The sequence below is a fragment of the Miniopterus natalensis genome, chromosome 1, assembly GCF_054644295.1.
Source record: "Miniopterus natalensis isolate mMinNat1 chromosome 1, mMinNat1.hap1, whole genome shotgun sequence".
Lineage (NCBI taxonomy): Eukaryota > Metazoa > Chordata > Mammalia > Chiroptera > Miniopteridae > Miniopterus > Miniopterus natalensis.
In genome coordinates, this window is record NC_142081.1 from 10,802,951 (window position 1) to 10,827,974 (window position 25,024).

The 25,024-nt window shown below is 48.8% G+C and overlaps 1 protein-coding gene across 7 annotated transcripts in view; it reads left to right on the forward strand.

The window, feature by feature from the left end:
- FOXN3 (forkhead box N3) overlaps window positions 1-25,024 on the forward strand; it is a 322,978-nt gene that overhangs the window by 152,119 nt on the left and 145,835 nt on the right. For all 7 annotated transcript variants that reach the window (XM_016210097.2, XM_016210095.2, XM_016210100.2 and 4 more), the window contains one exon: window positions 23,480-23,616. In XM_016210097.2, the coding sequence (XP_016065583.1) occupies window positions 23,480-23,616 (137 nt within the window). The remainder of the gene's footprint in view (window positions 1-23,479; window positions 23,617-25,024) is intronic.

The following is a 25,024-nucleotide window of genomic DNA, read 5'->3' on the forward strand; positions in this document are numbered from 1 at the left end:
TCCTTCACTGTCCAGGGCTGTGTTGTCCCCTGGGCATCTGTCTCTGGGCCCCCCTCACTTGCTATCCATACCCATAGCAGGGTCTTAGGTGCATTGAACCTGTAGGTGGTTCTTGCTGCCTAGAGATCAGCTTGAATTGGAACCAAGTAGGTGCCATACCTGCCCAACATTTCTACTCCGAGCCCATCTAAACCTTGAACTTGAAGTGACTCTTGTTTGGAGTAACGAGTGTTTAAGCAGAAAATCCTGTTGACTGAGACCTGAAATCATGAGACTTGGTCTGTGCAACTGGGAGTCCTCATGTCAGTGGCGTTCTTGGTACCCAGGTGGAGGGACTGGCTGGATCCCTTTAGAATTATTAATGCATCGGCTATTCTGTTCCCAGCAACTCAGTGTCTGTGTGACCTCAGTTTTACTAAGCATCTGAGGGCACTTTTGTCGAGTGTCTTCAATTTGTCCATTGTAACAACATTTTATGTCTGAGCGGCAGCCATGCCCTTTAACAGGGCTGCCCTTCGAGGAGGAGGCCTCGCTGGCCGCCTTTGAAAGCCGAGGTCAGTCTGGGCTGGCGATGGGCGGTCAGGCTGCTCCCTGGGTTCAAGGTGATTCTCTCCCCCAAAGTTCTCACCCTCCTTAATTGGCCCCAGGAGACCAGACATAAATGAGTGAGTGCAGTCCCCTGCGCTCCAGTCCTCTGCATTGTGGTGGACGGATCCTCTGTTAAGCTCAGCAGCCAGAAAGAGACTGTTCCCGAGAGGCTGCCTGCCGACACCGTCGCCTCACCCTCTCCCTAGCGACAAGCTCCTTTTCTTTCGTCAGTGACCATCTGCCCTAAAAAGGGATCAGGGCAGGGACTCTTGAGAGGAACTAGACTAAATGTAAACCTGGAGTGTGCCCTGGAGCCCGTCATCTGCGGTGGCAGTGCCGCTCACAGCACCCCGGGGATGGCGGGGACTTTGGAGCGTTTCTGGAGATTTGGTTCATACGAGTGAATTCAATTACTTTGGCGCTTCCTTGTGCCATTTTTATTTTCTTTAATACCTTGTATATTATTTTGCTAGGCTTTCCCCCCCTAGAATAAAGGCACATTCAATAATAAGAATTCTCTAGTACCCAGTACAAAATGATAGTGTTGTCAGTCTGAAGGAAAAGCAAATTGTCTGCTCTGTGGGTTGGGATTTCCTCTTTTTTTAAAAAAAATAAAATAAAAAAAAAGCAGCTTAGAGAAAATCCCTGAACATAGTCTCCTGATTGAAAAATATATTAGTGGATTTCACGGCTTTATCATTTTCTTAAAGTAACAGTTGTGTTTTTACTTTTAAAACATTTTATATATATTTTTTTGCTGTTGAAACATACGGTTGAAAATATTCCCAGTACAAAATTTGTTATGATTCACAAAACTGAAAAAAAGTCTTTATTTCATAAAATTGCATAGTTGCAAAGAACCTTATTATTTCTTAGGTCCAACTCTGTGCCGTGGGTCAAAGGGCAGAGGCCCCCTGTGTTGCCATGACCAGCCTGGGTCATTTCCATGATACCTCCACGGTGGGCTTGCTGATGTCACGTTCCGACACCTACAGACCACCCTCTGAAAGCCAAATGTAGCATCCTACGCATGGTCAAGTGAAGGCTCCTAGCCATCCCACCCTGCCTGCAGCCAGCGTCAGTCCACGAGCTTTTCATCTTTGTCTCTACAGCATGTGTGTGTGTGTGTAATCATTTGGATTGGTTGTGTACTTTGCCCTTGTTTTATAAAATTAAAAATTGAAGCGGTTAATAATAAGAGTTATGAAGAGTGTGATTCTCCTAAGCACATCCATTGAGAAAGAGCTGGGAATCGGTGGGCGTGACTCACTCTTGGTCTTGGTTGGGTAACTGTGGGAGTCCCAGGTTGTGAAGGGAAAGAAGAAAATTAAAGGGCATGTGTGAGATGCTGCCAAGGAATTGTGGAATCAGAAAGGTTAGGCCTATTTAGGGATTTTATAATTGTTCTTTTCTTGTTTTTTTGGTTTAAGCACTCTGAGAAGGAACATGCCTTTATGCCCGTGAGGTGTGTGCTGTGACATACACGTTTTTGACTTTTCTGCATTCTGCTTGCAAACCCATTTTCAGGAAAGCATCACAGATGGGGAAAGGGGGTTGTTATGGGAACCCACACAGATTTGTGAATTCCCCTTCTGCTGCAGTCCTGCCCACTGGAGCTTTCCCGATAAATGTTTCTTTTTTATAATAGCAAGACCTCTTTGAAGTCAGCCCCAAGTCCCCCTGCTTCCCCTCCCCAGTGCCTCGGATGTCCAGTTTCCCCAGGTTTTTTTGCTCGGGGTCACCTGACTTTGGACTCTCCCATTTTGCTGGTTGCCTTTGTGGATGCCACCTGGCATCACAGAGCAATCCCGGGCCAGCATGCTGCCTGCCGACCCCGGCGAACCACCCTTAGAGCCCGGTTCCTGATGTCTGGCATCCATCCTGTTTCATCACCTCTCCCCCTCCAAGGCATTGCCGTAGCCTCTCGGGCATCTCAATATTGATGACTCTGCTGCTCACCCAACCTGGCACCTTCTCATCTATCAGCTTCCAGCTTTAATGACACGTCTTCGGAGAGGTCTCCCTTAAGCCCTCCCGCTGGGTGCCTTCAGGACTCCTGCTGGGCTCCTCCGGGGGCACTTAGCCCCAGGTGTATCTAGACATTCATTTGTTACTTGTTTACCACCTGTCTCCTCCAAATGAAGGACAGCCCCTTGCATGGACGGGCTTCTGAAGTTCTGCTGAATTAGTGAGTGGCGCCTCCACTCTCCGGTCCCCTTGGTGCGGAACTTGGCACTTGTCTTTCGTTCCTTCTCTCCCTGGCCATCAGTCTACTGAGAACTCGGAAGGAGCGGAGCCCTGCACCGGCCCAGCCGGTTCCACGCCTCGCCCGAGGCCCCACCCCCTCCATCCCTGAGTTGCAGGTGCAGCTTTTCCTGTCTCTAGGTTCTGTCCCCTGTGGCCCAGGTATTGTCACCACTGTGGCCTCTGCTCAGATGTCCTCCTTGGTTGTTGCCACCCGTGGAAGTAAGTTCCTGCCTCCTTCCTGACTTTCTGGACCTTTCAGAGTCTTCACCCATTTATTTAACTCCTTATTTTATGTTGCTTCTCCACACGGGTCCACCTGCAGGGACAGGTGGGGGTCCTCGCCTGTTCTACAAAACCCACCAGGCATGGTCCTCTGCGTGTATTCTTCACCTCCACCCTCTCCCTTCTGTCTTCCCCGGCCCAGCTCTTTCCCAAGGGCTCAGTTTTTAAAGCCCATCTCCTTAATTGAATCTATTCCTCTCTCTGGCCCCTGGCATTTATAGTCTGCCTGTGGAGTTTATAATGCTCTTTCTAACCCAGTCTGCTGTCTCATGAAATACGGGCCAGTGCAGATGATTCTTAGGAGGGTGCAGGTTGGAATCGGAGACCTGGGTATGAATTTTTGTTTCAACATTTGCTAGCTGTGCGTCCCTCAGCAAGTTAATTGCTGTTAATGGCTTCATGTTCTCATCTGTGATACGAGAGTAATATTGTCTTTCTCACATGGATGTTTAAAGAGTAAATGATATGATGATGGTACAACTCCTGGGATGCTGTGAACACTCAGTAAATATTACACCGATGGTCGCTTTCCCTGTGTTGGTCCTGTGGTCTGAGTTGTGTCCCCCTGAAACTTGTATGTTGAAGTCCTTGCCCCAGTGTGATTGTATTTGGAGATACAGCTTTTTAGGAGGTAATTAGGTTAAATGAGGTCATGAGGGTGTGGCTCTAATCAGCAGGATTGGTGGCTTTATAAGCAGAGGAAGACACAGAGATCGCTCCTCGTACTCGAACACCAAGGGCAGGCCACGTGAGGACACAGCGAGGTGGTGACCAGCAGTAAGCCAGGAGGAGAGGCCTCACCAGGAACCGAATCGGGCAGCATTTTGATCTTGGATTTCTGTTTAACCCACCCAGGCTATGGTATTTTGTGAAAACAGCTTGAGCTGACTAATACAGTTGGCTTTCCCTCTAATGAGATAACGACTTGTTGAGCTGACATTAATTGAGCACTTATTATGCATCAGGCAGTTTCTCATTTAACCTTACATGTCTCATCTCTCAGTTGTCATAACCACCTACAGAGATTGGTTAAGTAGCTTGCTGAGGGTCCCCTGGCCTACCAGAGCCAGGTTGAGACCGGCTCCTGCGTGTGCAGCCTTCGTGAGATGGCGCCTCCTGGAGGTGTGCGGTGCTCACCTGCGACCCTTCGCGGGGACCCTGACGGGAGGCTCTCTCTCTGACTCCAGAGGGTGAATTCCTTGATGTTGGGGGCCAGTGTCTTATATTTTATCACCAGTGGCACTTAGCAAGCGCTCCGTGCGCAGGGAGCAATTAAAAAATAATTTTTGGTTGGCTAATTTTTCCCAAACAGATTGCCTACTCCTGGGCAAAGAGCGAGATTTCCCGCCCACCCCAGGTCCCCAGTGTGTGTCCCTTGAGCAGCTGGCTCTCAGCCAGGGCCCTTGAGTGCTGAGGTGGAGAGTCTACCATGGACTGGCGTGGCTGAGGAGAGGAAGGGAAGGTCAGGCCTTCAGCCCTGGATGTGAGACCTCCGTAAGCCTGAACCGCCTGTTCCTTTCTTTCCTCTGCGAGTAAAGGCCAGAGTCCTGAGACTGGCCTTCGTGGATGCGACTATGCGCGTTGGTTGTGTGAGTGGTTCTCAGCTTGTTTTCTTCTCCCTCTTGTATGAGCTAAATTTAAGAGACCTGATGGAACATTAACCAAACTTTTTTTTTTTTGCCTTCGCTTTTATTATTCAGAAATAAATTTGCCTCCTTCCTCAGGACCCAGATGGCTTTGCTAGTAATTAATTAATCCCTTCTCAAAAGTTGATGGGTTGGGGCTTCTGAGAAGATTAGCCGTGTGAAGCCGCACTTGGGTTCAGAGCGTTGGGGCTCTAGCTTGTGGACTGCAGGACCCTGTGCATGGGCAATGGCGTTTATTTTCCTTATCAGCACGTTTATAATTTATACCCCGCTTCCTTTTAATAAGGATTACATAAGACATATGACATGTTACAAGAAGGCTGTGAAAGTAAAAATCGAATATAGACGGACCCTGTAGAAAGAGGGGGAAAGACAGTATTTCAAATCCTCGGGCTGATGTATTTGCCGTGATTGAGTGTCCTGACAGCCAAGGTGGAAATGGAAACTGAGCAGGTTGCGTAATTCTGCTTCTCTGATAAAATGCCAGTTCCAGAGAGAGTCCTGGTTCTCAGGAGCTAGTTTCTAAAAAGAAAACATTGTGGAGGTCTTTCTCCAAGGGATGTAGATCACATCGTTTACAACAGGTATAGGAACCCTAGCTATAGTTTAAGAAGTGATCAAGGCTTTTGCTCATGCTGTTAGCTATGGCCCTGTCCTTTGCCCCTGGGTAGTTCCTGTTCATCCTTTAGACTTTGACAGGGGTCACCTCCTCCAAGAAGTCTTCCATGATGCTTTCTGTCCAGGCCAGGCTGAGCCCCTCTCCTCAGTGGAGCCGTAGTACTATAGGCCTATCTTTATCTCCCACCTCCATACTGCTTTTATGTTGGCCTTACAACTAGACCAGGTGTTCCCAGGACTCATTCCTGGTATTGTGGTAGGTGTGTGGCCGTTGTTTGTTCAAAGGAAGGAAGTTTATTGATCTAGGTTTGAAAAAGGCTTTTCTGAGTGGATGAAACCCATTTCTGCCATGCAAGTCATCAGCTGGTACCGAGTGTCTGCTCCCAGTAAGTAGCTTGTCAGTGACACAGAAAGTTGTACCTGTCATTCCTTGTAGCTCTTGGAAGTGCTGGTGGTCAGGTATGGATTCAGGAGACGGGAGTCTAGTCCTAATTCTTCCACCAAGTAGAGGTCTGACTTGAACACTTCCCGGGCTGGGTTTCCGCATCTGCAAGGTGAGCGTGTTGAATCGGGTCAGAGATGGGGAGTCCATCTCAGTCCTTCATGCCACGCCCAGGGTGGGCAACCCGCGGGCAGGGGCAGGCTCCTCCTCCTCCTCGGGCGCAGTTCCCAGAGGCCACCCTTAGGGTTGGTATCAGAGAAGAAACCTACTTAACTTCTGTAGTTACCTTTGACTTTCTTTTTTAGTTCTAATGATTCTCAGAAATTCCCAGATTTTCCTCTGTCGTCACTGTCACGGGCTTCAGAGGGTGCCCCGGAATTCGTGCCTGGAACCTCGGAATGTGCCTTCATTTGGATGTAAGTTCTTGCGGATGTAAGTGGTTAAGGTGAAGTCATATTGGACTAGGGAAGAGGGCCCTGACGACTCCGGTCCCTGAGCGGAGAGGAGTGCTGAGCGGTGATGGAGGCAGAGATGGAGCGGTGCAGCTGCAAGCCCCAGGGCCACCTGCCCCCACACAGGAGGAAGGGGTGCCCGAGAGCCTTCGCGGGCACGCGGTCTGTCGGCTCCTGGACTCCAGACTTCTGTCTGTGAGCAAGTCAGGGTCTTGTTTAAACGCACCGAGTTAGTGGTGGTTTGTTACGGCAGCTCTGTGTGAAAACCGTGCGCTGTGTTGACTCTTCCTGACGCTCGTGAGTCCCTCCTCACCGGTGCCTGGAGAAGGCTGGCAGCTGGAAGATGCCTTTCGATGTGTTGTGTGTGGTGGAAAGAACCAGACATTTCCCTGACTGTTCATAAAAATTTAGACACTGATAAAAGCCCCATTTCCCAATTAATAGATGAAAGCATATGAATTACTTTATATTTTTGTGGGACATATGCTCAGTTCAGACTCCCTGGGGTCTTACTCAAATTATCGAAAACCTGGCCCCTGCAGTGTAATTCACAGATGGTGCTGGCTGTAGCCAAGAAAGGAAAAGACGGGGCGGGGGGACAACCCCTCGTGTTCAAAACAGAGAACTACTTGAGTGCTCTGAGCAGTCGGGTGCTGAGGGAACAGAGTGGAGGTGGGCTGGGCCTGCCCCCCACGTCTCCCGAGCGGGACTCCTCCCTCTAGGCCGGGGAGACCTTCCATTGTCCTTTAACTTGTCATGTTCGCTGTGACCTGCGAGCTTTTGTCCCGTGCTCCCCCTGCCTCAGATGCTACCCTTTCGTTACCAAGTGTTTCCCTGTGCTGTTTAATGATCTCAGCACCCTGCAAAGTGGGCGATTACTGTCCCATTTTATAGACCGGGAAACTGAGGCTCGGAGAGACAGCTGGGTAACCTGTCACAGGTCACACGGCCAGTAAGCAGCAGAGCAGGCTCTTCACTGAGATCCATCCCTGAAGCCCGCGTCCTCTCCCCCACCTCGGGGCACCTGGGGAGGGACAGGGACAGGGACTTCAGCAGACTCGGGGTGGACATTGACCAGTTTGGAGAGGAAGCTGGTGGAATAGGAGGACACGAGGGAATCGGGGAAGGGGATGGCACAGGATGAGGTCAGAAAGCTGGGACGGTGCCTCGCCGAGACTCAGCCCTGGAAGGGGGGTGTTTTCTGTCCACACTGGCAGCTGCCGAAGGCTTGGAGCACGGAGAGGAGTGTAACGGGACAGGACTTTGGGGTGGTTACGCCTGGCAGCAGGACACAGGGGTGGACTGGAGTCCAGGAGGGGCCGCGGGTTTGCCTGGGGTTATGAGGGGTTGAGCTCGGCTGGCGGCTGTCAAGGCCGAGGTGATGTCAGACCTGCCCTCCCGGCGGTGGGACCCACAGGCTCTGATGACAACGGGGACTGCGGGCCGGGCAGGCGAGGAGGAAGATGATTAGTTGAGGTTGAAGAGAGGGTGGTGCCATCAGGTACCGGGACAAGCCGCAGCAGCAGAGGGCGGATTTGGGTGGTGGTGGGTTCTGGTCTGGCCGTGGTGGACTCCAGGCTCGGAAGGGTCATCTGGAGAGGATGACCGGTAGACAGCCGGATGTGCGGGCCGTGTGTGGGCCAGGTGAAGCTCTGGAGGTAGTTGTGAGGCTCAAGCAAAGGGCCTGGGGTCAGCTTTACCTTCATTTATGCAAATCTCGCAGAGCCCTTCCTGGGCTGTGGGCGCGGGACTCGGCAGATGCTCTGCAGGGCCGGGATTCGGGAGTGGAGTTAGTTGGGGGGGGGGGGGGGGGGGCTGTTAGGGCCACGCCACCCGATGCTGTGGGGAGATTCCAGAACGGCCCCTCTGTCCTCATAACGCACGCATGACTCTGGTAATGTGGGGAAAGACATTCGATGAGACGTCATTTTCTTATTTCTTAGCCTTTCTTATTGATTTTTATTTGCATTTCTTTGTTTTGGAAAAGGTAAACATTGCATAATATTAAATACATATTTTACATGGCCCCTTCTTTTAATGTTTAAGAACCAGGATAAACATGAGACTGTTTCTTTTATTTCAAGAAGAAGTGACTTGACTGTATTTGACACACCTCTGCTCGGCGATGAATATTGGATGAACAGCGTGCGCGTTTTTACGCGTCTCTCCCAGGATACACCCCGGCGGCAGGGATCTCCCCAGCCGTCTCTGGCTCTGCGAGAAGGCGCCCTGGGAACGTGCGAGAAGCCGTGATTCCGGGCTGCCTGGGTGCTCCCCGGCCGCGGCAGCCGGCGTTAGTCATCCTGAGCAGCTCTCAGCTCCCGGGCCCCCCTGCACGCGCGCACACGCGCACGCACACACACACACACGCACACACACGCACACACACGCGTGCACACGCACCCCTGCACGCGCCCGCAGCACCCTGGGAGCACTCGGTTTTCCGTATCCGTGAATGGATGTTGTCCAAGAGTAGCGAGAGCCGTTTCTGCATTTGGATTAGAGGAGCAGCCTCTGTCCCCCCGGAAACCTTCCCTGTCGTGTTCGTCTGCTGGGCCTGCGGCTGAAACAACACACATTTATTTTCTTACGGTTCTGGGGGCTGGGCCCCGGAGAGCAAGGTGTTGGCAGGGTGGGTTTCTTCTGAGGCCTCGGTCCTTGGCTTGTAGGTGGCCGTCCTCTCCCTGCGCCTTCACACGGTGTCCCCCTGTGCGTCTGTCCAGATTTCCTCCTCTTATAAGGACCCCAGTCATCGATTAGATGAGAGCCCACCCGAATGACCTCATTTTAGCTTAACGACTTCTGTGAAGATCCTGTCTGCAGATACAGTCACGTCCTGAGGTGCTAGGGGTAAGGACACCGGGGCGTGAGTTTGTGGGGTGGGGGCGCAGTGCAGCTCAGCACGCCCGGGGAGGTGTATGGGGAGCTCGCCCTGTTCCCTCCGGGGTAAGACTTGACCGATGGTGATAATGTCGTCTCTGCCTCTTTTCCCCTCCTTTCCATATTTTTATTATGAAAAAATTCAAACCTACAGAAAAGTTGCAAAAAATAGCGCAGTGGCCACCGATATACCCTGCTCCCTGCAGTCGGTAATTGTTAACATTTATGTTTGCTTCATCTTTACGTAGAGATTATCTGAACCAATTAAAAGGAAGTTGTAGGCGTCATAACGCTTCACCCTTTAAAATGTCAGCATGAGCCTCTTGGGAATAAAGACATTCTCCTGTGTAACCTCAACAGTATTACCATGCCAAGAAAATTTAAAAGATTTCCGTGCAGCATCACATATGTAGTCTCTATTCGGTTTTCTCCAGTTGTCCCCCTAAGTCTTTCCAAACTTTTTTTGTGTTTTGTTAAAACCAGGACCTAGTGAAGGTATAGATATTGCGACTGGATTTTTATCTTTTTAGTTTCTTCTGTCTGCAACGATCGTAACCCCCCCCCCCCCCGCGCTTTTTTATTTTATTATTTTTTTTGAGAAGATCAGGGCCAGTTGTGTAGGGGAATGCCTCACATCTTGGATTTGGCTATTTCCTAGTGATGTTGTTCAACTCGTCTCTGTGTCCCCTGGAAGTCAGAGCCAAATGCTCGTTCAGATTCGAGCTTGTTTAAACAGTTGCCAGGTGATGCCGGGTGCTTCTTAAAACCAGATCTCCCCAGGTTGTCTCATGTCAGGGATGCTCAGTTCTTCAAACACTGGCCTAAGGTGGCAGATCTTTCCAATGGCTGGTATGTTTTTCCCTTTGCAATTAGCCCATCATCTATGGGGAGATATTTGGCACTGCCTGCGTATCCATGGATGATTCTTGCCTGAATTAGTTCACTGGAGAGGTTGCAAAATGGTGATTTTTCTAATTTTATCATTAGTTCTGCATCACAGTTCCAACCGTAACGACCGGATTGTAGAGTAGAAGAGGGTACAGTAATCATCTCTAATGGTGACAAGTAGGTCTCTCTGAGAATATCACTGTGAACTCACAGGTTTTTATGTAGTTAGTGGTTTTTTTAATCAGTTATAGTCATTGTTTTGATGCCCATTTTAAGCTGCTTTTTATGTCCTCGGAACATGCCCCTTTTAATCTTTGAGTACTTTCTTGCTTTTTTTGCATAGAAGTGTCCTAGGCTCCTCGTAGACTTTCCGTTTGCATACAGGTTGTCATCTGTTTCTCCAAAACTCTGTGATCCTTTTGGTGGAGAATGGTACGTAGAAACCAAAGCTGGACGCTGGGAGTGTGCGTTGTGGCTGGGGTGTTAACACGTTTAGGGCTTGCAGTCGACAGAACTAAGGACAAGTATGCTCATGAGTGATTGATCTTTCCAAGTCACATTTAACGTCCCTGGGTTTTTCTTTAAATCTTTAGTCGTGTATTCACAGTTCTTTGCACAGCTCCTAATTCTGTTAATGCTGTCAACACATTCACTCTATGCTTTACCCTACAAGATGTGCAAAATAGTTTCAAACTTCTGTTGTCTGTTACTGTTAATAATTCTGATTGAAACATAGTATTTTTTTGTAGTTCACTTTGTCCTTTGTAAGCACGTCCCACTAGGTTGAGTCAGTATCAAGTTCAGAAGCTATGCCAAAGAATTCTTTTCCCTGTGAGGTTATGTTGCCAACTTGTTCCTCTAGTTAGGTTATTTTGTTTGCTTTAAAAATTTTTTGTTTTAAATGTATGGCTTGCTCTGTTTGTTTTTTAAAAAATCAACTTAACTAAGGCATAATTTAATACATTCATAATAAACACACCGTTGAAACTGTTTTGATTAATATGTATATACCCGTGTCACTGGCTGCTGTGGTGGGGAACGGAGCATTTTCACCACCGCTAGCTTCCTTGTGCCTTGGCCCGAGTCTCCTCTCCCTCCACCCAAACGCTCAGGCAACTGCTGATATACTTCCTTTCTCAGCTAAGTTAGTTTTACCTTTCCTGAAATTTCATGTGGCTGAAATCATAAAACAGTATACTTTTATGTCTAGCTTCTTTTACCCAGCTTCATGTTTTTGAGAATCGTAGATATTGTGTGTATCAATAATGCATTCCCTTTTATTGCCGAGCGGTATTCCATTTTGTGGAGATGCCATAATTTGTTCATCCTGTCACCAGCTGATAGAGTTTGGATTGTTTGCTGTTTTTAGGTATGAATAAAGCTGCTCGGAATATTCTTGTACAAGTCTTTGTGCAGATATATGAGTTCGTATCTCTTGGGTTAACTTCCAGGGGTGGGATTTCTGGGTCCCATGATAAGTGTACGTTTCATTTTATAAGAAAATGCCACGCTGTTTGGCAAAGTGGTTGTGGTAGCTTACGTTCCTCCCAAGGAATTGCAGGTGGGTGTTCCAGTAGCTTCCCGTCCTGATCAGCACTTAGTATTGTCAGTGGTTTCAACTTCAGCCATTCTGGTGGGCATGTGGTCACATCTCATGATTTTAACTGTATTGTCCTCCTTTTGACTGAATTTTTATTTTGAAGGGTGAAATATTTCTTAGTTCCCAAGTCAAAATTCTATGAAAAAGGATAGTTAGTGAGGTCTCAAACTTATTTTTCTGGATCCTGCTATTGAAGGTATGGTTTGAATTGAGCACCCGTGTCTGTGTTAGCACTGGGTCATGAACAGAATTGGAAACAGTCCCTACCTTCATGGAGCTTACATATTAGCGAGGGGAGATAGACGTTAATCAAATAGCCTCATACATAAGTGTAAAGTCATAACTTGCTATGTGCTGTGTCAGAAAGACTAAGGAGAGGGCTAAGGCTGTTATGTCTGCATTTCCTCATGGGTTCCCAAGAAAAAGAAATTGTTTATGTGCTCCCTTTCTTAATAGTTGTTGCAAAATTTCTCAAATGCTATTACTCTGGGACCTGTAGTGACAGGTTCAACCCTGGGAAAGAAACCAACACCCCATTGTTGGAGCCCAGTCTGTGGAAAAGCTGCGATAAGCCTTCCCATGATCATTTGGCTTTAGATGAAGTCGTACATAGACTGGTTCCGCGCAGAGTCCTGGCTGAAACACACTTTTCAGCGTCTTTAAAAATATATTAGCAACACATGGTTTACATTTAATTTGTTAAGTGCCTTTTTAAAGTCTGTTTTTAACATTGTAGATATACTAGATCTGAATCATTCCCCAGTGATTAAAGGATGTCAATTGCAGTTGTGTTATCAGTGTTTTGTTTTTTAAAAATTACATCTTGTACATTTGTTGGGAGATTTCCCATCCCCTCTCCACACGCGAGACAGCTCATAGTTTTTAGATTAGAAACTTTGGTTTATGTTTTCATTTCCTGAAGGTCAGCCTGACCTAGTACAAAGCACCAATGGCCTATCTTCGTGATGAGGTTGACTCTTAAGTCTTAAATGCTTAGAAATTTTGATTCAGTGTTGTTATTGTTATAATAATTGAATTCATACCATTTTGCTGTTATCTACTCCATAAAGTGTTTGAGATAAGGTGTTGTTTGAATCGGCTCTCCTAAAACTGGAATCTTCACTGACACTTGTCCTGTTTGCAATTTTTAAGCACAGTTAACGTGACTCTGAAACATAATAGTAATCACTGATCACTTACAAAGGAATTCTACAGAGCGCATTTCTGGTAACCACATGCCTTTCTAATACTATAGTCGAGTATTCGTGTTTGAAAGCTTGCTTTACTTTTTAAGAAGACAAATTCTGCTCTTTCAAAGTATGCAATAGAGTAATTATTTTGGGATTCTTGATGGCACACCCCCCCCCCCCCCCAATTGCTATCCTCTCTGGGTTGGAGAAATTGCAAGGGAATTGTGATGTACATATTGTGGTGTGTGGATTCCAAGGGTGAAGTTCTGGGGTGATCAATTCGGTTTTTATTTTGCCAGTCACTGTCCTGGCAGGACAGATGGCACACTCAAACCGGAGTAACCAAGGACCGTGTGATAAAGGGCTAGTTCCCAGCAGTGGGCAGGGACACAAGGAACCAGCAAGGATGGGGCACCCCACCTCGTTGGGTGGGGGGATGGCTTGCTCCACCAGGGAACTTGAACTTCTCTCACCCCAGGTCTGGAGGGGCAACGGAAAAGATAAGTTCTGGAACGTGGAGAAGTGTGGCCCTCAGAAGAGGCAGGGCCTTGGTGGCAGGACGCCGCTCACTCCTTGGAGGGAGCCAGGGGACCGAATGCTAGCCCTCCCTCCTCCCGCCGCCGTGGTCCCTCCCTTTGGTGGAACTAGACTGGAAGTCAGCGGGCGCGGGCGCCTGTTCGCACATCTGCACGTTAGTCTCCTGGGCCGCGAGCAGAGTGTGGAGGCAGAGGCGGTCTCTGCGCGGCCGGCGGGGTTTGTGCGGCGCGTTCACGGAGGCAGAATGGGCAGGACCGACAGCCCCCGCGTGGTTCCCCCGTCCCGAATATCTCGTGCGTGAGCAGGTGGGACAGGAGTGGGGCTCCCCGTGGTCGGGTGGATCACGATGCGGGGGGGTTATTTTTTATATAAGGATCTTTCTTCAGGGCCTAACCAGGGCCCCACACTCAGCTAGGTTCCGATAGCCTTCATTTTCAAGCGTCTGATGATTACATTCCCACCGCTGGAAGATGGCACAGAACCTGGGGAGGTCTCTCCCAAAGGGGAGCCTTCCTTCCTCGCAGGGCCACCTTTTCTGAGCAGCACGCCGCTCCCCAAGCTCGTCTGCACACGGGGGTGACTCGTGGGTTCGCCATGGCTTAAGTGGGCAGGGCGAGCTCCCCGTTCCCGAGCGCCCCGCAGGCCGGACCTTGTCCTCGGGGCGCCACACGGGGGAAGAAGGTGCTGCTGAGGCGCGTGCACTGTTTTGTTGTTTTGAGGAATCGCCACACCGTCGAGACACCCCAAAGCCCAGCACTTCTCTCTACCGCCTTAGGTGGTGGGTAACGGTGTCTTACGTGCGCGCTTATACCTGCTTATTATGGACTTAGGTTAAAACATTTCCAGCAGGCTGAGCTTTCTCACGGAAGCAACGGGCTCCAGTGGGAAGATAGAGGCCGCGCAGAAGACTGAGAGGTTCGAATCCAGGCTCTGCTTCTGGCTGATAAGGACCTAGGGCAAGGCCCCGTCTTTTCGGAGCTTGTTTTCTTGGCTATAAATGGACTTAATCCTCTCAGATTCCTTCATCGAGTTGTTTAGGGCCACCTGAGATATTTGATCGCCCTTTGAAATTTGCTCTACAAACGGAAAAGTGATGTTTTGTCTGCAAATGGTCACGTCCCAGCAACACAGATATAAAGTCCAAATAATAGTAGTAACTTTTGACTTTGTTTTTCATCCGACACGAATGGTTAAAGAAAGCGTGTGTGTGTGAGAAAGCATTTGTGTGCGCGCTCCCAGGTAAGGAGACACATTACCTAGTGCGGTAGGTGATCCCCAAATCGTTCGTGATTCAGCTTGGAAATGCGTGATACGGTTTTATTGCAGCCGGCTGCCTACCTCATAATGGTGTTTGCCACAGACTCTCATTTTGACGGCAAGGGTTAGAGATTCCTGAGCCAAGACTGGTTGCATTTGACTTTAGGCAAGTTACTTACCCTGTCCGAACGTTACCTTCTTTATCTGTGGGGTCAGAGTACTGCCTGCCTTATGGGTTTGTTGGAAGAATGAAATGAAATAATGCACAGGAGATGGCTAGGTTAGTGCTTGGCACAGAGCTAGTTCTCGGTTAATGTTAATGGTTATTGCTGTTACTTTTATTACTGTGTCTGTTACTATGTCTGTGTATACCTTGAGTTCCAAGTTGGACTGACTTTTAGGCCAGGTGACTCAGCAGTAGACTGAGTTGAAATTTCTTGTGTATAAAATTTCCATGGATAATTAAGGGCTGGTTGTTTTTGGAAACCTGAATTAATCATGGTGGCACCGTCTGAGAGTGTGGTTGGTACGTATCCCGGTTCATTCCTGGGCAGCGCACCCAGATTTCCTGCCTCTCCCCTCCCCCGAGGGGAGATCGGGAAACCGGCTGCTGGAATTCTTACTAAGATCTGGTTCGGGGCTAATGAAGTGCCGGTCAGAGGGCACTTTTACACCGTTCGATGAAACGCGCTGTGTAAAGTGTTGTTAAGCTGGAGATTTCCCCCCTATGCCTTGTAATCAGGTAACTCATAACCCTTGGCAGACTCCCTCTCTGGCAGGCCTCTTGTTTGCTATGGTGTCGCCTTGTGTAATTGTCAGTTATTAATCAACCTGATGAGTTTCTGGTTGACTCCCTGGAGGAGTGTTCTTTGTGTTCTGCGCCTCAGGTTGCAGTGAGTTCTCAGGTGAGCTGAGACGTGTCCAGACACAGATGTGTTATCTCAGGTGCCCCATGGCTCAGTAACAACCTTCTAGGTCACCGTGCTTGTAGCCCCGGTGAATCCCCATAGTGACCAGGGCTTAGTTGTGGCACTGGCCTTCCCAGGTGACACACATCACGCTGTCACTCAGACCCAGCAGTCAGCTGGGTAGATGTGCAGATACTGAGGTTGGCAGCCCCCACCTTTTGCAGGACCTCACAGAAACACAATTTGTGAGGAAGATATGATGAGATCAAGAACCAGTGTAAATTGCCTTTAAATGCTCTGAACTGGGCCTGGAGGAGAGTCAGTGTGGGGCCGGGGGGCGGGGAGGGGGGGGGGTTAGATGCCACGGTGCCAAGGCTCTGGGCAGCTGCAGGATGGGGTGGCTCAGGCTTCTGCCCCGGTTTTCCTGTGCTTACCTGTGGTCCTAGGGTTCAGGTCAGCTGGTCTTTTTGGGTAGACTCTGTTCACCTGAACTTTTCCTCAGTCCCCTTAGCATTAGTCACAGGATTCGTTCATTCTCGGGCTCCACCTCCCTCTTCCTGTCCACCCTTCTCCCCTTCCCTTGTTTGCAGGGAGCTCGATAAGGCCTAGGGTGAGTTCTGGAGGTTTTCTTCACACACCCTCCCCCGCCCCCAGCAAGTTTGGGCCCGCCCTCTGCTCCCAGGGGCTCTGTCCCTATGGTGACCAGCATCTGCCAGAACTGAAGAGGAATCCATCCCATTTACCCTGTCATCAGGTCACGTCGCCTTACCCGCTCGGATCAGGGATGGTTTCGGATTTGTCCTTGTAGCAGAAGTCACAGCATCAGGGGGCCAGGCTGTGCTCGGACACCGTTTGTAGAAGGGTCTCCTTTGTTGCTGGAACACTTGCGCTGGACTTCACAGGCGCCCTGAAGGTGATTTTCCTTCAGAGGGGGCTCGAGTGGGTTCTAGCGAGAGCCTGTGGGAAAAGCTGGATTCCCAGACCAGGGCCTTCCGTGGGAGTGGGTGACTGGTGGGTCCTATGGCTAGAGGCCCCTCCTTACAAAACAAACAGGTCCACACCCCCGGGTGCATGTTTTACTGAGAGAGTCTTTGTGATTTATAAAAATTTTAAATAGAAGGCTGTAACTCCGGCTCAAGTACACACACTCCCTGTAACTGTAACTTCTACCTGGCCAACAACTTCTGGTTATGGAAATAAGGCGATCAAATTATATGTGCTAATTAGATAAGATCATATTGGGACATTTAAAAATAGATGAGTAACTACTGACAACCAGAAGATAAAGTGGCACTCGGTGGGCCAGTTGTAATCCAACCAAGGCCGTCTCTGCCTTCAGACCACATGCGCCTTATTACCCCCCATAAAACATTATTGCGCTAATTATCACTGGCGGCATCTGAATCACTAAAGAAAGTCGAGGGACCGGAGAGAGGGCAGGTTCAGCCCAGAGCTGGAGCCGGCTGCCCTCTTCCCCCCTTCACTTCATTTAGTATGTTTATAGAAGTCCCTTACCGGGTCTTGAACGTTTAAAATAACCGAGTTTTTATTTCTGACAATGTCCTCTCATATCTATGAGCTTTAGGTCAGCTTGCCTTTTAAACTAAAAAAAAAAAAAAGCATGTAAAAGGCAGTTTAATATATGTCCTTGAGTCTGCCATGTGCCCTCTTGGAAATTTGCTTTTGCTGTTTTAACTCTAAGACTGTTCTTGAAACATTTTGGGAAAGTTCGATATCCACATTTCGGACAACTTCATCGCATGACTGTACATCCCTCTTTCCTAGGAGATGAGTCGAACCTTTTAAGTTCGCCTGTCTTTGTTTCTGGCACAAAGTTATTAGCAGTTAAATGGTCACGAAGCGTTTGTGCTTCTGTGCGTACACCCCGTGTGTGTGTGTGCAGTGGGGGTGCCGCACAGGAGTTTGAACTCACCTGGGTCCCGCAGGTCTTTGAGGCGGCGGCCCGTGGCTGGCGTGAGGTGCATAAAAGCACCGGGTTTCCTGCATTTCCTCTGCGCTTTGAGGGTTTGAAATTTTTTTAAACGTCTTTGCGTCTATACGCTCTCTCAGCCTGCACAGGTAATACTGAGCGGTTTCGGATCGAGGAGGTCGTTAGCCCTTACTTGCTAAAGGGGCCCCCAGAGGACAGGCTGGTGAGGCTGGTTTGGGAGAATCCAAGCTGGGAAAGAGCGGTGACTGTAGAGGGGCCAGTTCTTGGGCCTTCAGACTCGGAGGGTGAAGGGGCACGTGCACCTCTGTGCGCACGCCCTGTGCTTTATCACAGCTTAGAGCGCAGAGCTTGACAGGATTCGTAAGTAAATGTGTTCTAGCTGTTTTGACGATCACTTCATTATGGATTGTTGTTAGCGCACGGAGCTCTTGGACTGCCTTTGGCAGTTGGGAAACAATAGTCTGGAGAGTACAAGAAAGAACTCATTTCAACCGAACAAACCCTCACCCGCTCCGCCAGCCTTCAGATCTGGGGCCCTGCCCCCAGTTCCGTGGAAATAACGTCCATGGGTGATGGAGGGCAGGGGCCAGAGCAGGGCTGTATCGGATAGCGGGCAGAAGGAACAAGACAGAGGGCTGGTAACTGGAAAACTCGTTTCCTCTCGCATTCCCTCCACCCAGCTTCACCAGCCCAGGTTCCTCCTAGAGATCAATTTGGTTTTAGGCAAATCTTGGGGCTACTTTGGTTTTATTTAGGTATTAATGCAAGGAAATTATCGAATCTTCCCACATTGATTAAAACATCCCCCCCACATACCCTGTCCAGCCACTGCACTCCTGAAACAGCTCCTTCCTCACCTGTCCCACCTGTGTCCCCTTGCCCCCAAATCCACTTCAGGAAGGGGGTGGCAGGCTGTAAGCTCATCAGGGCAGGGACCACAGGACCCTGGGCACCCAGGAGGCCTTGATGCCAGCAGTGACTCAGGCTCGCGCTTCCTCAAAGTCTCTGTCCCTCCCGGCTTCACTCAGGGGACCAGGTCTTGCCGTTTTGTTTTTACCCTTCCATGTTCCCCTCCGCCTTAGTGTATCTGATACAAGATGCTCCCTTTGGACCAAAGAAAGTAGCATCAGACAGTAGAAAACAAAAAGTCCCGCGTGGTTCTTTTTTTTTTTTTTTTTTTTTCAGATGAAATTTGCATCATTTCACAATTTGACAAGTACCTGCGCCTTCAGGGCAGGGGCTGCATGTTTGGGAGCTTAGCGTCAAGGAAAGCTGGCTGTTTTAATATTTGTGTCATCACGTAAGGAGAGCAATATTTGTTGAGCTTCTGTCTTGTGCCAAGAATAGTATTATCTCATTTAATCCTCACAACACTCCTGCACAAAATAGGTTATCATTATATCCCTCATTTTACACATGGAGGACACTGCTGCTCAGAGCAGGTAAGTAACTTGCCCAAGGTCAGAAGTTGAAACAAGGCGTGGTCCAGGTCTCCCTGACTCCAATGCCCGTGCCGACCAAGTAGGGGCTACCCTTTGAAAGCTCAGCAATGTGCCTCGCTGCCTTTGCAGATGCGTGGGACTGACCAAGGGCAGAAAATAGGCAGTGTTGGGAAGCTTGGAGGAGATGGAGAAATGCAGGCCCATGTGTACTAATTAACCTGTTGTAACATTCTCAAAGCATAAAGTTAAGAGCCTGTGGGGTGATTTAGTCTCGTCACCTCATTTATAGATGAGGAACCAGGCCCAGAGAGGCCTGTGAGCTGCACATACGCAGTGATTTCAGAAGGCAGTGATGTCAGGTGCAGCTCAGCTCATAATCTGTTCTCATTACAGTCTGTGTCTATACCTCCAGCCTCCCTCCAACCCTTAGGTGTCCCTCTTTCCTGCCTTGGAGCTCTTGACTTAGATCATTATTGGTGCCTCTTCCGAATCCCCCAGGACCCAGCCCAACTCTCCCAGCCCCTGAAGACCCTTTACATCGTTTTAGGTCCCCAAAACGACAGGAGCTCTGACTCTGAACCCTGGGTTCGCATGTAGAAGCTGTAGGATGGGGCAGTGAAGGCTGACCATGGTCTGTAAATAAAGTGTGCCGACGCATAGTCACATCCATTCGTTTCCCTCTGTGGCTGCTTTTGTGCTCCACTGCAGAGCAGAGTAGTTGCAACAGAGACTGTGGCCCACAAATCTAAAATATTTACTCTGACCCTTCAAGAAAAAGTTTACCAACTCCCGCTGTAGAACCACCAGTTGATGTTAAACCTCTGAAGCCAGACCACCTCCGATCTACCCTCGTATGTTCATGAGCTTTCCCTATAAAGGTTGGGGTCGCCGAGGGCACAGCAGAGGGAAGAGAGGTGGCCTATGTCCAGCAAGTTCTTTCAAGTTCTTCAATCAGTCGTTCTTAATCCATGAACACCTCAGAGGTTCTGTGTTCCAGTGAGCACTGGATTTCCCCCTCCTCCCAATCTTTGATCTACTGTGTTGCTCAAACCACTTCTAACCCATCACCAGGTGCAGTCAGTTCTCCGGAATCCACCCTGAGCTGTCCTCTTTTCTTCATCTCCACTGCTCTCACCTGGTCACTGAGGCCTGGGCTGAGGCCTCGGCTCAGAACGGCTCCTGTCTTCTAACCTGTATTTTCTTCACAGAAGCCATTACAGTCTATCCTGATCTTGCTTTTTTTTTTTCCCTTTACTTATTTACACCCTTCACCCTCTAGAATCCAGGCCCTTACAGTTATTACGGTAAAAAACACACACATATTGTTTAGATAAGATGCAGATATTTCTAAAAGCACTTACTCTCAAACATTGCACAACTCTCATAAAATTACACACGTCTCTAATTTTGTAATTTTTCCTGGCTTAAGAAACTTGAGCATTCCCTCCTGCATAGTCCCATATGAAAACTTTCTAAGTCAACCTTCGTATTACTCTGAACTGCTGCATGACACCAAGGAGAATGCTTGCAGATAAGACCCAGTGCCCAGGCTCTGCCCAGCGCTCTACACTGTCAGGCCATTGGAGGGAATAACGAGATTGACTGTGTTGCCGTGGGTGTGTCCTGAAGATGCTGCTTTTGTTTATTTTTGGCTCTTTGGAAATTCTGAGACATTGAAATTAGTGTCTGGTCTGTCAGGACCTATCAGCATTTCCAGACCCCTCTCACTGTAAAATGCAGGACTGACCAATGTAGGAACCGTTATGATCCAAAGCCCGGGCGGATGGCTGCAGTGAGTGAATGAATACTGTGATTATGTGCCGACCAAGTTTGCAATTAAACCTCAGCTTGATGATCACTGTGCAGGGATTGGGCCAACGAAACTTCCAGTAGCTCGGTTACCGTGATCCAGAATTGGCTTCCTGAGCAAGGGGGAAGGCACAGTAGAGAACACATGGAGCGAGGGGTGCATAGAAGGCAGGTGGGGGGCTGATGGAACAGTGGGGGGGTACGAGAGAGCAGACGAGCCCCTCGCAGCGGATTTGCTGAGCAGGCGCGTGAGTAGACTGTTACCCTCTCCTGCCTCATCAGCTTGCTGCAGGCCCCACCCGCTGCCTGTCGGAATTTGGTGCTGCTTTTATGAAGGACCATTTGGGGAAAATCAGGTTTGATCTAATGAACGGCATCGCACAGCAGCGCTGCTCTCTTCCTTCTGCCTGAAAGGAGATGTTCACGACATTGTCACCATTTATTGGGGACCTGTAGGTGCTGCCACTGTTCTAGTGTTTCACACGCCATTGCTGGGGCTCACACCAGTCTCTCAGGGGTCATCTTTTTGCCAATGAGGAAGCCAAGACTTTCTGTGGGACCGCGGTGTGCCCGGGCCACACAGGAAATATCTAGCTCCGGAACTTCTGTTTTTACTGTCACTCCCCCTTGCACCTGGATCAGTTACCTGGTGAAAAGCAACCCCCCCCCCCCCCCCCCAATCCTGGTTTTTTCCCACTTAGCTTGTAAGTAGAGAGTAGTAAAATAAATGAGCTGCTCAGGCCACAATTAGGAGACCGCCTTCTGGGCCTGTTGTTATTTTCCTGGGAGGCCCCTGGGTTTTCCTTGCTCGGCCTTATGTTCTTTTCCGTGAGACTCAGAGGCCCTACCCTGAAAGTCACCTTGATGAAAACAAAGCCATTGGGTTCCCAGGGCTGAGAGAATCTCTCTGCTGAAATGTTTGGGTTGCATGTGGTCCCCGCCCTCGAGGTCCCTAGTTTGGGGCCTTGTGTTCAAGTCCATTAGAAAGGCAGGTCTCACTGGGCCCCACGTGGAGCTTTGGTTCAGTCAGGGCAGGACCCCCCTGCTGGGGGAGTTACTGACTGTTGTGGGCTTTTGTGCTTTGTTTTATGTTATCCAAATCTGCAGTTACGATCTGCCCCCACCCCCACCCCACCCCTAGCTTTCCCCTTTCTTCTAAAAAGTGTGCCAACTGTGTCTTTTCCAAAGGAAAGAACAGGGCCCACAGTAGATCATTTGGTGGCCTCACTGCTTTACTCAGAAAGTCTCCCCAGTTCCCTGAACTTCTTAGGCTGGGTTTGAAAATGGACAGATGAAAGGAAAGGCCACATGAGGACGTTGGATTTTCCGAAGTTGAAATCTTTCGTATCTTTAAACAGCGGGATAATTAAACTGGGAACTTTGGCCTGGCTGGGACCTGTGTTTTGGGCCACGGCTGCGCCTGGATTGCGTGACTGAGGTGATGGGGCTCAGCCTCTGACCTTGGCTTTGAGCAATATCCTGTCAGTGCACCAGAAAGGGTTAATGCAGTTACACTGCTTGCCCTGTTGTTGCTAGTAGAGAATTTTAATGCTTTCTGTGAATAAGTTTGTAAGTAAATGATTTGGTGAACTGACTGAAATACAGATTTTTTTGAAACTTCTTTAAAGATTTTAGGACTCATTTTTCTAAGAGATTTTCTTGCCCCCACCCCCGTCAGTAATAGTTAAGCAATTTTCTTGTTTGCTTTCCAAATCTTCCTGGTGTACAATAGCTCTGAAAATAAGAGAGTCCGTTGGCTGGAAGCATGGGGTGGGCACGGGTTTATGTAATTTGACTTCTTTTCTCTCCAAATCAGTAAATATTTACAAATGACCTTATCAAACAGCGTGGGTACATTCGGGCGCTTGAAAGCATTCGAAGCAGTGACTGCCCATCGGCCAGCTGCCAGTTCCAGTGGGCCTCATGGGAAGGACTGACTTTTTTTTTTTAATAAAACTCCATTCACAGACCAAAAGCCTCCCACAGAAAGTGGGCCTCAGCAAGTCTTTCTCATTCCCTGTAACCAGTTTTATAAAATTTGCATTTTCAAGTTTGACTTCTAAAGATTCAGCCCCTGTAGGCCTGGAGCTGAGCGCTGTGAACTGAGGAATCCGAAAGATAAATACAGGCCGGCTTAGGTTTACCGCTGCCGCCTGGGTTCTCCTGTTTCTTGGGAAAGAATCACAATTCCATTCGAAGCTTAAATGTCATACTTTTGTGAGTTAGTAGGAAAAAGAAGCAGATTACGTTTCTGGTTTGTAAAGTAGCACCCATGTAACAGGGCTTAAAACAAAAACAATTCTTGTTTTTCTAAAGCGGAGATGGCGTTCAGAGGGTGTCTTAGCCCGCATTTTCTTTTAGTCTTTGAAATCTGACATTTAAAACTAATTCTTAGAAGCGAATACGTGTTCTTCAAAGTTAACACTGAAAAATAATAAAGGGATCTAAGTTTTTTTGGTCCTTAGGGTATGAACATGACAATGTTGTTGTCCCGGCCTCACCTGGTAGTAACGTGTTCATTTTTTCCGTCAGACTTCATACGAGTTAAACTGAAGTGCTGTTTATTGTGTTCTGTTGTCAGAGGATAAAGTTACGGATGCTCCCGTGTTTAAAGCTGGCACACAGTTAACAAAGAAGTGAGAAGCTCTTAAAAAGAGTAACTGTGATAATAGCTGTATATTTAGTTCATGCAAAATAACATTTTCTGTACTAATCACTTTTGTATTTTAATTTTCTTTGCAGAGTATTGGGAAAGGGTCGTTGTGGTGCATAGACCCGGAGTATAGACAAAATCTGATTCAGGCTTTGAAAAAGACACCTTATCACCCGCACCCACACGTGTTCAATACGCCTCCCGCCTCTCCTCAGGCATATCAAAGGTAAGCAAATCAGACTGACTTTTTTTTTCTCACTGAGGTGGCCTTATTTTGGCAGAGACCGGCGCTGAACCTAATATACCAGACTGTGTGATTTTAGAAAGAGATCAATGAGAAAGAAGCTAAGTATTATCCGAGGTCTATCCACTGTTGTATTTCTCGCAAACCTTACCCCTTTTGCGGTGGAGAGATGCCTGTCCAGAAGGCGTCCCGGCGGGCGAGAGAGTGTCTTCCCGGGCAGAAGCCCTTACAAGGAAAAGTTGACAGCGCCACGTCTCCGTGTGTCACGGTTTGTTGGAATAAAGGCACAGAATGAGTCAAGTAAGCAAGTCCGTCTTTCTGTCGTCTGCCCGGAGAGCCTGCAGGTGCCCGCTGCAGGGCTGGCCCGCTTGTTGTCGCCCTGGTCTCCATGCGGACGGTGCTCCTGAGTGACCACTTTGTTGTGGTTACTTGGTGTTTGCCTCCTCAGAGAGCGGCGGGAAACACTGGGTACTTTTATTCCGCTCCCGTGCTCATTCGTTCTGAGGCAAGGAGGTCACCGGTGCCATTTTTACAGAGATATAATTGGAGGGCAGGATGTGTGGCTTGTCGCCTTTTTACAAAGTGTTATTAGTGTTAGATACAAAAAAAAAAACCAGCCACATAGAACAGAACCCACATTGTAAAGTTGATTTTATCTCACATAGTGCTTGGCTTTGAAATATGTCCCTCAATCCTACAAGAAGCCTAATTTTTAATGTCTAGAAATGTTTCCGTCGTAACCACCCAGTAAAGAGAAATTATCCTTGGACTGCAAGTTCATGTCAGTGAGGAATGGCGCGAATGCATCGATTTCAGTGGCTTAATGGTCCGCCGCTCTGCAGATGCTTCCCCCGCCTCGTGCTCTGCGGAGGGGCCGAGCGGCCCTCGCCAGGCGCGCCGGGGAAGCTCCCGGGCGCCTCCTCCGAGCAGCATTCCATCACAGCCTCCATCACGGCCGCGGCCGGCTGCGGCGGGGCGGAACAGCTGGGCGCTCCGAGAGGACTGCTGTATGTCTGCCTTTGCTAGGCGATTAGCGTGATGGTAGCCATAGCAACGGGAGCGTCTCCATAGCAACGCGTAGCTGAGACAGGTGCAGTTGCATCACAAGGCTGTTTGTTGCCTGGCAAAAGGACAGGCCATTAGTACTTAGATATACGCTGTTGCCTTAGAAACAAATAACCCTACATAGCAACTACAGTTGGTTTGAAAGATTGGGGGGGGGGTGGATGTTGTAGCAGCTTTTGTCTATGTTCATAAAAATCAGTGGAAGCATACTTTATTGGAAACGACAAGTTGAGGTCATAGAGCTGTAGGAGATAAAATGGGATTTTCCAAATCAACCCAGCCAACGTTGTAGAAATGTCCAGAAGGACAGAGCCATATGCTTGGT